This window comes from Eucalyptus grandis, chromosome 5 (assembly GCF_016545825.1).
Source record: "Eucalyptus grandis isolate ANBG69807.140 chromosome 5, ASM1654582v1, whole genome shotgun sequence".
NCBI lineage: Eukaryota > Viridiplantae > Streptophyta > Magnoliopsida > Myrtales > Myrtaceae > Eucalyptus > Eucalyptus grandis.
In genome coordinates, this window is record NC_052616.1 from 52,737,976 (window position 1) to 52,751,393 (window position 13,418).

General features: G+C 41.3%; 3 protein-coding genes across 4 annotated transcripts; 1 reads left to right on the forward strand and 2 right to left on the reverse strand.

Moving 5' to 3' along the window:
* Positions 1 to 152: 152 nt before the first annotated feature.
* LOC104445478 lies at positions 153 to 5,314 on the reverse strand. Of its 2 annotated transcripts, none has more exons than XM_018874797.2 (6): positions 4,949 to 5,314; positions 3,669 to 4,674; positions 3,406 to 3,530; positions 2,090 to 2,126; positions 1,399 to 1,466; positions 153 to 1,317 (listed from the first exon to the last, which is right to left on the reverse strand). In XM_018874797.2, exons 1-6 carry the CDS (start codon positions 5,047 to 5,049, stop codon positions 828 to 830), a joined length of 1,827 nt encoding a protein of 608 aa, XP_018730342.2. In that variant the 5' UTR covers positions 5,050 to 5,314; the 3' UTR covers positions 153 to 827. The 2 variants fall into 2 exon arrangements, with proteins under 2 accessions (XP_018730342.2, XP_010057687.2); XM_010059385.3 differs by having other exon boundaries at positions 164 to 1,317; positions 3,406 to 3,584; positions 4,949 to 5,313.
* A 4,889-nt stretch (positions 5,315 to 10,203) lies between these two features.
* LOC104445476 lies at positions 10,204 to 12,196 on the forward strand. The gene is made up of 3 exons (XM_010059383.3): positions 10,204 to 10,448; positions 10,538 to 10,743; positions 11,787 to 12,196. The coding sequence occupies exons 1-3, from the start codon at positions 10,350 to 10,352 to the stop codon at positions 12,007 to 12,009; spliced, it is 528 nt and encodes a 175-aa protein (XP_010057685.2). The 5' UTR covers positions 10,204 to 10,349; the 3' UTR covers positions 12,010 to 12,196.
* A 60-nt stretch (positions 12,197 to 12,256) lies between these two features.
* LOC104445477 (probable histone H2A.3) lies at positions 12,257 to 13,067 on the reverse strand. The gene is given in 3 exon segments (XM_010059384.3): positions 12,257 to 12,680; positions 12,774 to 12,817; positions 12,820 to 13,067. Coding segments are annotated over 3 exon segments (552 nt in total). The 5' UTR covers positions 12,968 to 13,067; the 3' UTR covers positions 12,257 to 12,320.
* Positions 13,068 to 13,418: the final 351 nt, after the last annotated feature.

The following is a 13,418-nucleotide window of genomic DNA, read 5'->3' on the forward strand; positions in this document are numbered from 1 at the left end:
CACTGGTATTAATGTGCTATCATTTCCTCAAAATCCATAAACTCGATTTTCTTGTGCGAATTGAGCAATTAGTAACGTCATCTTAGCTGAAAGTTATTCTGGTGGATTGCGCAAGGAAAATCGCCCGTCAGAATTAAGGGAAATACTGCGTGTCGGCACAAAATTTAATCTTTAATTAGACTGATTATAATTCACAGATAATGTAGGATCCGCATCACTCAAAAAATAACCAAACAAAACAAAACAAGAAGATTCACATGAATCCACACTGACATTGTTTATTCTGTCACGTTAGTGATAAATTCTGTCAAGGCAATAGATTTCCCTCTATGAGGGTCAGCTAGTTCTAGAACAACCAAAAAGCTCACACTCCAGTATAAAAAGGGTAAGACTCCCCATCATTCAATAAACTGATCTTTCACCAAGTTTTCACCCAGCTTGCATATATCAAATGAACCAAAGCAGCCTCTAAGATCCAGCTCACATGCATCCAAATTGTGAACTCAAGCGTTGATTCCACTCCCATGTGACTTGGGTTAACCGGTAATCCCGTCTGCATTTCAATGAACCGCAAGGGATTTAATTTCTCAGGTGGACTGATAAGGAGACGATTGATGTTGCAAACAGAACCTTCAAGGACTTCAGTGCAAGAATCCGGTTGTCTTACAGCAAGTTCTCCATCATAAATCAAAAGAGAGGACAAATAGAAAATGGAGAAAAATAAGTAGCACTGGATCATGTGCTTCACTGCACATGCTCAATTGAAATGCTTCCAGGCACCCAACCACTGCAATCAGGCATGTGCACACACCAAATTTGGAGGGATTTCAGTAACCATTGATCTGTGGGCGAGGAGTGGGACCTGTAAGCCGTGAGAAGGGCATCTGCGGCTGTGCAGGGATACCCTTTTGACCAGGCAACTTTGGAGTTGACGGCTGACCCGAGAATGAACCAGAAAATGCTTGAGCAAGCTCAACAGCTGAAGCTGCTTTGCCGAATCGCACACCTGCTTCCGGAGAAGCTGGTTTTGGTGGCTCCTCCACTGGCTTGCGCCATGTTTCAGGAGAAGGCCGCCTCTCTGGCTGCTGCTGTTGATGTTGAGGGGGCTGCTGCCTCTCTGCTTCTCTACCATTCCGACGATTCTCATTGCGCCAATTCCTCTTTTGTGCATCATCTTTTTCAACTATCCTTTGATCCTTCCTCTCAAATTTCTTCCCATTTCTCTGATCAATAACAAGGTTTTCAGATTGTTCGCTGTAATTGGTAGGTGTAACATTCCCAGAAGCTCTCTCTGTTCTTGGAACATCATTTTTTAACCTTCAAAGAAAAGTTCACCAATATAATCAACATCACGAAATGTGCACAACGAAGAAGGCACAAAGTAGTTAAAGTGAACACCTGTCAGAACTTGGTCCCAAATCGCGATTGTTGACAGGAACATCATCGACCCCTCTCTCTCTAAGAACCTGAAAAAATAAATAGATATGTGATAGAGTTGGGACATAAACCGGGACAATAAGCTTCTAGTTTCACCATCCCCAAAGGAAAACAAGACAACTAGGGGAAAGCACCTCCCTGCCCCCTCTTTTTTACCAATAAGAACACAAGGAGAAACTCTCCCTTGTAAAATGAGAAAGGCCAATGAAAAGAGTAAAAAGGACATTAAGAAGGGTATACTGCAAATTTGGCCATTAAAGTTGCACTTCTTTTTGGATTTATCAATTATGCTGATCTTGTCGCCCAGCTAACAATATGCCTAATGTAGCATCCTCCCACTCTTCTTTAGTTTTCTAATGGCTACTGACGGGAGAGTGAATGAAAATTTTAACATACAGTTTATGAACCATGGCAGTGAATTAGTGATTGACATTGCATCAATCTAAACTACAAATTTGTGATGGGGGCCTGCATTATCCAATGGGAATAACTACACCTAAATAAATTGGTAAGTTAGAAGGAGACATCAAAACTTGACCTTGCGCCATGTGGCTAACGAAGTTATAATCTATCCAGATACAGAAAATTGCAGTAATCATTAGGAAGATAAACCTATTTAATATTCCTGAGAGAAACATATACAAGCACTCACCAATTCTCGTGGACGAGCACCACCAAACACTGAATTCCTGCATCAATCATATGAGATAGCATGTAAGAATTCCTTAGAGAAACTGTTTCAATGCAATGATCTAGGAAAGAATTAATGAGATCCACCCCTTTTAAGGCACCAATATATACAGATGTCCACAGAGAGAGAGAGAGAGAGAGAGAGAGAGCTCCAGGGAGCCATCTAAATAACAGCGTAATTACCCATGAGTCGTGTATCACTGAGACAACTCTACAATTCTTGTACCAACTGCTTTGAAAAGATCTTATTTGCCAAGACAAAATGGGAATTCATTCAAAAATAAATGCCCAATCTATCTTCATGCATGACAACTTCAGTCTAATTGTCGAAGCTGTTGGCATATTCAGCCACCCCCCATGCCAAAGCAAAAATCATTATCACAGCAACACATAAGGTCTTGTAGACATATGACAGAATATTTAGTGAGGGTCCTAGATGGGTAACTATACTACAAGTGAAAATTCAACTGTCCTGCTTCAATAGAATAAAGTGAATCTTTACATTGCCATGAAGTTAATAAGCCCAAAAGTATATCAACACATAACAGGACAGGTCATGTCTTCAAGTACTTGATGTCCAAGATTATGTCTAACAAAATCATGTCTCTCTGGCCTCAAATTGAGACAAGTTTGAGTCTGGTAGAAGATTTTCGACTAACTTAAAACATTTTAAGCACCTGCTGCATGCAAATACTGGTTAGACAAACAACATCGATACAACATCCAAAGCTGACATGAAGAGCAACAATGCCAACATGAGAAAAACAAAAGCAAGAATTACCCGTCAAGCATTACCTTAAATAGAAACCACTCATGAAAAAAAAAAAAAAAACGAATTACTTCTCCATTTTCATTTTAAGAAAGGAAAGAATAGAACCTCATGTGTCCCATCGGTTCGTCGTAGATGATATTAATGGGGACTCTTCTTGAAAGTAGATAACCTATGTGTGAAGATTTTACTCGCAACTGAAAACTCTGTCACAACCAGTCTTTCTGGAAGAATGCCCTTGTTTTTCAGAAACAAAAGCAGCACAAGATTGTGTGGCAATGACTGTTCTGAAGACACTGTTTTGAAAGTGTTTTCAGAAATTAGACTGTATTCTGAATGTACTAAAGTGGTTATACATCAATTTACCCACATGTTATCAGTTTTTCATTAGGGGATAACAAAGATCAAATTCCATGGCACTAATCCTCAAAACAATTTTTGAGCAATAATCTCAATTTCCAAAGACAGGCTGCACAGTCATCCATGAAAGGACTACATTCTTCACTCACCTATCACGTTCACCGTTTCCTTCAATGGGCTGTGATCTTGGTTTCAAGGTCAATTTCGGACGCTCTACCACCTGACTCCCACTTTCAGTTCCATGTAAAGCATGCTTCGCAGGATTCACTATGCCCTGCAATTCATCAGTTGTTCCTGGGTGTACCGAATCAATTGGTCTCTGATGCACCTATATCAATCAAAGAAGCAACAGGAACAAAATTAAAGCATAGACAACCACAATGATAACTGTAGAAGCACTAAGAATGCATACCGGTTTAGGTTCAGCAGAAGGTGGTTCAGAACTCTCCAATGGCCTTGTCCTTGGAAATAACTTCAACTTAGGCCTCTCTGATGCTTCTGAAGGCACTGGTTGCTGCACTCTAGATTGACCAAGTTTACCCTCTGTATGCACCAGTTTAACAGACTCAGAATAAATAAGTGGGTTCTTTTCTTTTCCATCAGAAGACACTAGATCCTCAACCTTCATATGATCTGGCAATCCTTTCCTACCACCATGAACCCCTTCAGCAATATTCAAATTCCTCTCCGCATGCCTTGCCAGCGGTGCATCATGATTTTCCCTCACAGCCACCACATTGCTCCTTTTATACTTCCCATCATCAACCCCCCTGGTGATTAACTCACTTTCTTCCTCCGCAAACTTACTGACTTCCACATCGACCTGATACGGAACCGTTGGTTTTGACTGCCACCTACCAGATGACACCTTTTCAAGAGCACTGACATGAACCAGTTTGGAAGCAGCATTTGAAGCAGACCAGGCAGACTGCAATGACTCTCCGACACCTGCAGCCTCCTTCCTTGCCGCCCAGACATTCGGCGAAGACCCAGGAACTCCAGGCCTGTTATTCCCACCTGCACTTGTCGAACTAATACCCAATGGCGCACCCTCTGCAGCTACTCCAAGGTAGGGGCTATGAGGATGGCTCGGCAATTGCAGAACCTGAGATTGGCCCTGCTGACTCGGAACCCTGCCCACCGTGGCAGATTGTGGCTTCAGCTCCACACGGGAAGAAACCCGGATGCTGTCATCGCTAATCGTCCGGCGCGGGGCCGATATTCCATCGAGGGGCTTGCGCTCGTCTTCGTCGAAATTCCGGCCGATCGGCATAGTCTGACTGAGGAACGGCGACTTGTCATCGAAATGCCTGGTCGCCGGGGACGAGTTCGGCCGAGCACGGACATCAGGACGGCCCACAGGGTTCCCCCACGGTGCCTGCCTCTCGAATCCCGGACGGTCCGACGGCCTCGCGGTGCTGCGGCATCCCAAAAAAAAAACAACGCATTAATCATCACCCATCTAGGCGCAGATCCAGTTCATCCATCAATGAGCAACACCACAAAACCAACCGACCCAAATCAAATCAAGCAGACCCCATTACACCCAGAGGACGCTAAGAGCAAACCCAAAGCTCAGATCCGACAAAATACGAAAGAGGGTTAACCTCGGACACGGGAACACGCTCGCGAAAGAACACGCAGATAAAAACAACATCAAGGGCCCTCGAGGGGGGGTTCGGAGAAGCTTACACGCCGGGAGCGGACGGGAGGGGGAGATCGGAGGGGATGGAGCCGCCGTGGAAGTCCTTGAGCGTCATGGTGCTGCCGCTGAACGCCTTCTTCTTCGACATCGCCGCCCTCCCCTTCTCTCTCTCTCTCTCTCTCTCTCTCTCTCTCTCTCTCTCTCGCCCTCTCTACCCACCACCGAGCGCGACTTCCGGCGTCGGATTCTCTGCTCTCCCGCGGAAATCGCCTCTCGCGAAGCACGGTCGTTCGTTCGGTCGGGTCGGTCGCCCTCCTCCTCCTCCGGCGAGAGAAGCTCGAATCTGGCGCTGCGAAACGGCGAGCCTCCACCCCAGATATATTTTTCCCCGGAGAAGAAAGTGAGAATCGCCGCGAGAACGCCTCTCCCCCATGTTTTCCTCGTTCTGCCGAGGCGATAAGGGTGGGCCGAACCGTTCGGCGGCCGAGGCCCATTTGAACGGGCTCTCTTTGGGCTGGGCCTCGGCCCAATCTTGTCGTCGTTGATTCCCTTTCATACCCTAAATGAAACAAATATCCCGTTTATTTCGCGAAAAATGAATGATTTAGAAAATATTTTTCCTAAAATATCAACTTGCATTGCTTGAAATAATTAGCCAATAAAAAAAAATTCATTATTTATAACGGTATATATTAAAATATTTTCGTGGATGATGAAAATATCTTTCATTCATTCATTTTAATAAATAATACCAATGATCATTTTTAAGAAAATATCTTTCAAATTATTCATTTTCCGTAAAACAAACCTAACCAAAATTGAATATGGACCGTTGAAGTCCTACAAGGGATTTCCCCAATCAACGGTCCTATTTCATTTATATCCACGCACACTAGAGTTGTTGAATAACTTTTCATGATGAAATAGCTTAGATTTAACGAATGCACTAGGAAAGCATCGGCAATGCAATCCAAAATGGACCGAAATAACTCAATTCGATCCAAACTGGTTCAGGCAAAACCCCAGCTCTTTCATCCTTTATTTTGCCAACTATGTTAGTTTGATGGTTATAAAATTTCAGAAGCCTAATAGATTAAGACCAATTGACATGAAAAAAAAATTAAAATAACATGGATAAAAAATCAAAAAATTATAGAATAAAACCTCGTTTTTTCAAGCTACTTTCTCCAATTCAACCCGTAACACTATATTATTTTTGGCCCCATTTAATACTCAGATTATTCATTTGACATTATGTTGGAATATAACCAAAAAATAGTTATTTTTATTTTTAATTAATATTTTTTATTTTCGAATAATTGTTTCTACTTTCTAGTGGTCTAGGCTAAATGAATCCTGAGCAGCTCAGGTCCGGTCGGCCAGAGACTGACGTGTGTGCTTTATTGAGTTCAAAACATGTAGTTTAGTTTTTGGCATGTTTCGATGGAATTTTTTTCTTTTCGTTTTCCGCATCATCTAAATCTAGCAACCAACATGGTTCGAGTTTCTCTTATCATGAAATACTTGAAATTTTTTCGACATCCAAATGTTGGCGTATAGATTCACATATGAATTTTTCAAGAGAAAAGGTCACCAAAAACTTTAAATTTTACCTATTATGACACATTTACCCCAAGAAAATCTTTTTTAAGACCAAAAAAAAAAAAAACAACCCTAACCTTTTATCGGTATGATACATTTACCAAAATATCCTAAACTTACATATGAGTACAAGTTTAAAGTTTTTGGAGTCATAAAAAAATAAATTAGAAGTAAATAAGTTGGCGAGGGCACGGCGGCCCTCGCCAGTGCCGGTGAGGGCGCGGGGCCCCTCGCCCCGACCAGCCTGTGGCCAACAATGGTCGGCTAGCCGGGAACCTCACCAGCCAAGGGTTAAGAAGAAAAGAAAAAAAAAACTTTAAAAAATATGAAAAAATATATAAATTATAAAATTTGTCCACGTGACGCCACATAAGACCGCTTAACGGCCACATAAACAATTTCCTACTTAAATTAACCGGATGGATTGAATTAGTACAAATATGAAAATGTTTAGAACTAAATTGGTCCAATTAAAAAGTTTATAACTGACTTGATACGAATACAAAAGTTTTAGGACTATTTTGGTATTTTTCCTAGTAAATGTGCCATAATGGATATAGTATAGAGTTTTTTTTTTTTTTTGGTTTTTTCCCCTTTATTTTTTTTATATTTGAATATTTTTTAAATTCGGGCAAGAAATTCAATTGCTGATTTTTGCTTTTCAAGAAAAAAGCGCAGACAGAAGTTTTACTTAGAGGAATTAATGATGGACACTTAAATTGGTTCATGTACTTTAATTGCTATCTAAAAAAACGAATAATTGCCAAAGATATAAAAAATGTATTACAATGTTTAATACGAAATTGAAGATTAATCACAAGTCTAATCTCAAATCTCTTAAATTATGGTTAGCCGTGACTGAATTATTGTGAATATAGTATTTTCATGATGCTTTGAGCCTTTCTATTAGCTCCATTGAATTTTAGTGCACGAAAAATTCACATGGCAACAAGGTTGGACCACGTGACTTTTTAATCTCTTTTGATTGGTTAACGGTCACGTCAAGTCTAATAGAATGTCTTATGTAAGCGCACCTAAATGAGTAAAGAATATTTCAAAGCTCAGCAAAAAAAAAGTAATTAGATAAAAAAAAAAAAATAGGTCCATATACCAACTCATCGAATCCAATCCCATCAAGGCGCGACTCATCTAATATTGGAAGTTGGAACTGCCTAATTCTACACATCAATTCCTTCTTTATTTGGGTAAGTCTTTCAGATTCTTTGTGCTCTTGGGGTCACGTGGAATTATTCTCGAGAGATGAGAAAGTGGACGTTAAAATAATTTTTTAGTGATTTATAAAAATGAAATATGAATAATTTGGAAAGTACTTTCCTAAAGATAATCGCATGTGTGGTTCGAAATAATTATTTAATAAAAAATGTTGCTATCATTGAGTACAGTTTATGTCCAAATATTTTCATGAATAATAAAAATATTTTTTTTGTCCGTTCGCTCTTGTAAGCAATACAAGCAATTATCTTCAAGAAAAATATTTTTCAAATTATTCATTTTTTGTTAAACAAATAAAACCTTGAAATTTAAAGGTGATACCTATATATAATAGAGATGTAAAATACGGCCTGACGTTTCCGTCCTTTTTTCTCTTTCATTTGATCTCTATGTAAGTTTGGTCCTCAATTGCACTAAAGTATCAAACCCTAAGTGCTCCTCAGTCTGGTTCCTGTTTTTTTGTTGTTTTTTCCCTTTATCTTATATTTGAATGATTTTTTAAATTCAGGCAAGAAATCAAATGCTGATTTTTGCTTTTCGAGAAAAAAGCGCAAACAAAAGTTTTACTTACAGGAATTAATAATGGACACTTAAATTGATTCATGTACTTTAATTGCTATCCAAAACCGCATAATTGCCAAAGATGTAATAATGTATTACAATGTTTAATACGAAATTGAAGATTAATCACAATTCCAATCTCAAATCTTTTAAAGTATGGTTAACTGTGATTGAATTATCGAGAATCTAGTATTTTCACGATGCTTTGAGCCTTTCTATTAGCTTCATTAAATTTTAGTGCATGAAAAATTCATGTGGCACAATGTAGGGTTGGACCACGTGACTTTTTTTTTTCTTTTGACTTGTTAACTTTCACATGGTCTAATAGAATGTCTTATCTAAGCGCATCTAAATATGTAAAGAATATTTCAAAGCTCGGCAAAAAAGATAATTACATAAAAAATAAAAAAAAAATAGGTCCATATACCAACCCATGGAATCCCATCCCATCAAGGCGCGACTCGTCTAAAATTGGAACTGCCTAATGGCTAATTCTTCACATCGATTCCTTCTTTATTTGGGTAAGTCTTTTCAGATTCTTTGTGCTCTTGAAATTTAAAGGTGATACCTATATATCAAAACTCAAATCTCTTAAAATATGGTTATCATGAATCTAGTATTTTTCCAGATGCTTTAGGCCTTTCTTCAATTTGGGTGCACGGAAAATTCACGAGACAATGTATGATCGGACTACATTTTTATTTTTTTTTACTGTTTAATGGTCACGTCAGGGCTAAAAGAATGTCGTGTTCAAGCCCACCTAACTGTATAAAGAATATTACAAAGCTTGGCAAAAAAGATAATTACATAAAAATAAAAAAATAAAAAAAGTCTATACACCAACTCGTCGAATCCAATGCCATCAAGGCGTGACTCATCTAATATTGGAATTGCTAATTCTACACATCAATTACTTCTTTATTTGGGTAATTCTGTCCGGATTCTTTATGCTCTTGGGTTCATGTGGAATTATTCTCAAGAAATGAGAAAGTGGAGATTATTGTAATTGCATTTTCGCAATAGTAATTTAACATAAATCGCACGATATTTTATTTGCAAAATATGAGTGATTTAGAAAACACTTTCTTAAAGATAATTGCCTATATCACTTGAAATAATTAATTGATGAAAATATTTTCATCATGACTACAATTCATTTATAAGCATTTTTGTAGATGACAGGATATTTTTGTCCGTTTTGATAAGAAGTGATACAAATAATCATTATCAAGAAAATACATTTCAAATCATTTAACTACACATGACAATGACGTAAATTATGGTATGACTCATGACCTTTCCTTCATTTCCTTCTCTTTCATCCGATCTCTAAGTATGGTCCTCAATTGCACGAAAGTTTCAAACCCTAAGTCCTCCTCGATCAAGTCAAAGTCAAGGCTATTCTCGTTATAGCGAGGGGGTTCTCAAGAAACTACTTAATTATCGATCAACTAAAACAATTTAATCCGAAAATGTCAACATCACTCTCAAACCAATTTTACTAAAACTCTTACAAGAAACACAAATACTTTATTTCTCAACTTTCTTTTTATTATTATGGATCTACTCTCCCATCTGAATAGAATTATATGCATAATTTCATTTCTACCAGTTACATGACGGAAGAGATCCAACATACTAAAAAACCCATTCAAATAATGTATTAGTCGAACATTACCCGTTTTTTGTATAGTGAAATTCACTAGAGAAATTTTAAAAGATGGGTTATTCGTCACTAATTATTTTTTTGCTGTTCGAGCAAGATCGCCAATACTGAAGTTGTGCTTGCTTTTCTTCTCCTCCATGCAAGGAATCCGAATTTTCACTTTTACGCTGAAAGGCTGCTGCAAGGCAGGAATAAAGAAGAAGAAGAAGAAGTGAAAAGGGAAGAAAATAAAGGGAAGCTTTTCCCCCATACCAGATCGATCACAGCTGAACTGTCCCTGCTTTGTTCGGATTCCATAGCTCGCGAGTTCCGGATATAACACTCGGCCTGCCGCGGCCGCCCTCAATCCGTTTCCTGCCCGATACATTCTGATCCGCCGACCGGAGATGGCGAAGAACACGGGATTCTTGATCTGCTTGCTGATCGTGGCCATGGACGTAGTTGCTGGGATCATGGGCATCGAGGCCGAGATAGCTCAGAACAAGGTGAGACCAATCATCGGGCGATGCCACTGTCGCGACCCGCCCGAGCCTAGGCGGCGTTTAACCGTACTGACCACCTCCTCTATCGACAGGTGAAGCATGTGAAGGCGTGGGTGTTCGAGTGCCGCGAGCCGAGCCGCGAGGCGTTCGGGCTGGGGCTGGCCGCGTGCGTGCTGCTGGCGCTGGCTCACGCCGTAGGGAACTGGATGGGCGGGTGCGTCTGGATCCGGTCCAGGGAGGATTTGAATAGAGTGACCGCCAACAAGCAATTGGCCGTGGCCTCTCTCATTTTCTCCTGGTACTTTCTTTCTTTCTTTCTTTTTCTCAATTTTCCTCGAGAAAATAATTATCGTGGATATTCGAATTCCAGGCATGTTTTTTTTCCTTTTGAGTTTCGGAGATGCTCTAACCCGAGTAGTAAGAGTGTCAAAATTGAACTGAAATTTCATGCATTTTTAGTTGATTTCAGTTTCGGTTTGGATAATAAAAAAATAATCGGCTTTTATTTGGCTTTTATTTCAGTTCAAATATTTTCAACTGAATCCATTACAATTTACTTCTCTCTACTTTTTCGCTAAAATCCTCTTCTTAATATCACAAAAAGGAAAATCAAAAAACCTAAACAATTCAATTTTGTTCGGTTTGGATTTCCCAAAAATATGAACCCAAGTGAACCATTGAGACCCTTACCGAGTAGCATGGGACACATGGAATCCTATGTCTTGTTGCTATACCAACCCCTTTATCTTTTTACACATAACATTGTTGAGTAGATATGCCTAATTTAATTTGGCTTAAATGTGTCAAGAGTGTACAAAGATAAGCATCCATCCAAATTTCAAGAGTTCCATTTGTTGGTCTTATTGAAATGTTCAACTCTTGACATCAATTAAGCAAACAACTATCACATCATAAATTTGTGTATCATGTTCATGTTATGCTATTCATAGATACCAATTTGGTGGATCTTGATGTTCTCGATGATCCTCACATTTTGGGAAAATGAGTAGATCAGTATTCTCGAGCACGAAAAAGTAAGTTTCTTCGTAAGTCTAGAATGTATCTCTCAATAAAATAAAAAAATTGCAAGTTGCACGTCAAAAAAGTTAGAGATATAAGTGGTTGATTAATCAAACGGACAAGCCGGGCCAAATACTAAGCCTAACAAGCTATTTTCCAAACTCGCCACAACTTAAAAACACATTGATCTTATCTTTGATAGAAGGATTGAAGACCTAGGTGAGCCTTAGCTAGGCCGATCGAGCCCCGGAAATCGTACCATGCCGAGTTTTGTGACGAAAAATCGAGTTGAAACTAACGTCGCGCTACCGCGATTTTCAGGATCATCCTGGCGGTCGCCTTCTTGATGCTGATCATGGGGACGCTGCACAACTCCAAGTCGCGGCGGTCCTGCGGGCTCGCCCACCACCGGCTCCTCTTGATCGGGGGAGTGCTGTGCTTCTTCCACGGCCTCTTCGCCGTCGCCTACTTCGTGTCGGCCAAGGCGGCAAGAAAAGAAGACCGGTCGGGTCGTCCTCAGCCGCCGAGACAGGAACCTGCTTAGCTATAACGTCGGATTCCCAGACAGCTCCATTCATTCTTTCGTGTTCTTAAAGTTCACTGCTTTTCGTCTCTGTTTTTCGCTGATTGTTTTGGATTCGGATCCAAAGAACAAGATTTGATTTTCATTTTGAACTTGAATTGATTCTTTCATCGCGGAATTCGCTTGAAGAAGCATTCGCCGCTCTTTGTATTCTGCTATCGTAAGAACAAGAATTGACGGAATTCGCTTGAAGAAACATCTGCTGCTCTTGATTTCGGCTTTCGTCGGAACAAGAACGACGACAAAGTTCAATCCCATTTCAATTTACATGCCTAATCGCTTGATACATCAAAACCCACTTCCCCATTTTCCTTATCGTTCCTACCCACAATCTCTATTCTTCCTACGCTGAACATGAAAAGAAGAAAAAGAAGAAGAAGAAGAAAAGGGGTTCGGTCGGGCCGCTCAGGCGTCGTCGGCGGCGGCGGCGGAGCCCGGGCACCGCCGGCGGCGGCGGCCTTCTTGGGCAGCAGGGTGTTGTGGATGTTGGGCATGACGCCGCCGTTGGCGATGGTGACGGCGCCGAGCAGCCGCCCGAGCTCCTCGTCGTTGCGCACCGCCAGCTGGATGTGCCGCGGCACGACGCGCGTCTTCTTGTTGTCCCTCGCCGCGTTCCCGGCCAGCTCCAGAACCTGCACAACTCGAAACCGGCGAGAAATCAGAAAACTCGAAATCGGACTCGGGCCCGCGACCGAACCGGCGGACGGCGGACGGAGGCGGCTTACCTCGGCGGCGAGGTACTCGAGCACGGCGGCGAGGTAGACGGGGCGCCGGCGCCGAGGCGGTCGGCGTACTTGCCGGTCCTGAGGAAGCGGCCGACGCGGCCGACGGGGAACTGGAGGCCGGCCTTCGAGCTGCGGGAGGAGCTCGGCTTCTTCGCCGCGGCGGAGCCACTCAGCGCCTTCCCTCTTCCGGCCATGGTCGAACGGCGGAGATCTTCTCTGGGTTTTTTCGCCGGCGGTCGAGATTGAGTTTGAGCGCGAAGGATGAGAGAGCTTGACGACGAAGCTTGCGGCTGGTTGCGGAGCTTATGTAGTTTTTCGGGGGGAGATGGGGTGAGGCGGTTGGCCAATGGGGAGCGAGGACGCGGATCGAGATCTGTAGCCGTTGGTTATTTGGGGGAATGGACGGGCGAGATGCGATGCTGGTGTCGGATCGCCACATGGGGAGGAATTAGCGGGAAATTCCAAATGGCGAATCCAAAACCGTCTGAAATGGCCGGAACAGGAATAGCGCCTCCTTTTCAAATTCTCCAAGAAAAATTAATATATTCTCCAACCCAAAAAAAATATATTAATATATTCCGTTAATGTGAAAATAAAATTACAAAATGGACCTTGCGCATTCTTTCTTTGAGAGAAAGAGTAATT

Excerpts from the sequence above, each read along its gene's own strand:
- LOC104445478 (XM_010059385.3), bottom strand. The coding sequence starts at position 5,049 with ATGTCGAAGAAGAAGGCGTTCAGCGGCAGCACCATGACGCTCAAGGAC. Across the intron at positions 2,127-3,405 it reads GGAAACGGTGAACGTGATAG|GAATTCAGTGTTTGGTGGTG; the intron begins GTGAGTGAAGAA and ends TGATTGATGCAG. Across the intron at positions 1,318-1,398 it reads TTGGGACCAAGTTCTGACAG|GTTAAAAAATGATGTTCCAA; the intron begins GTGTTCACTTTA and ends TTTTCTTTGAAG.
- LOC104445476 (XM_010059383.3), top strand. The coding sequence starts at position 10,350 with ATGGCGAAGAACACGGGATTCTTGATCTGCTTGCTGATCGTGGCCATG. Across the intron at positions 10,449-10,537 it reads CCGAGATAGCTCAGAACAAG|GTGAAGCATGTGAAGGCGTG; the intron begins GTGAGACCAATC and ends CTCTATCGACAG. Across the intron at positions 10,744-11,786 it reads GCCTCTCTCATTTTCTCCTG|GATCATCCTGGCGGTCGCCT; the intron begins GTACTTTCTTTC and ends CGCGATTTTCAG.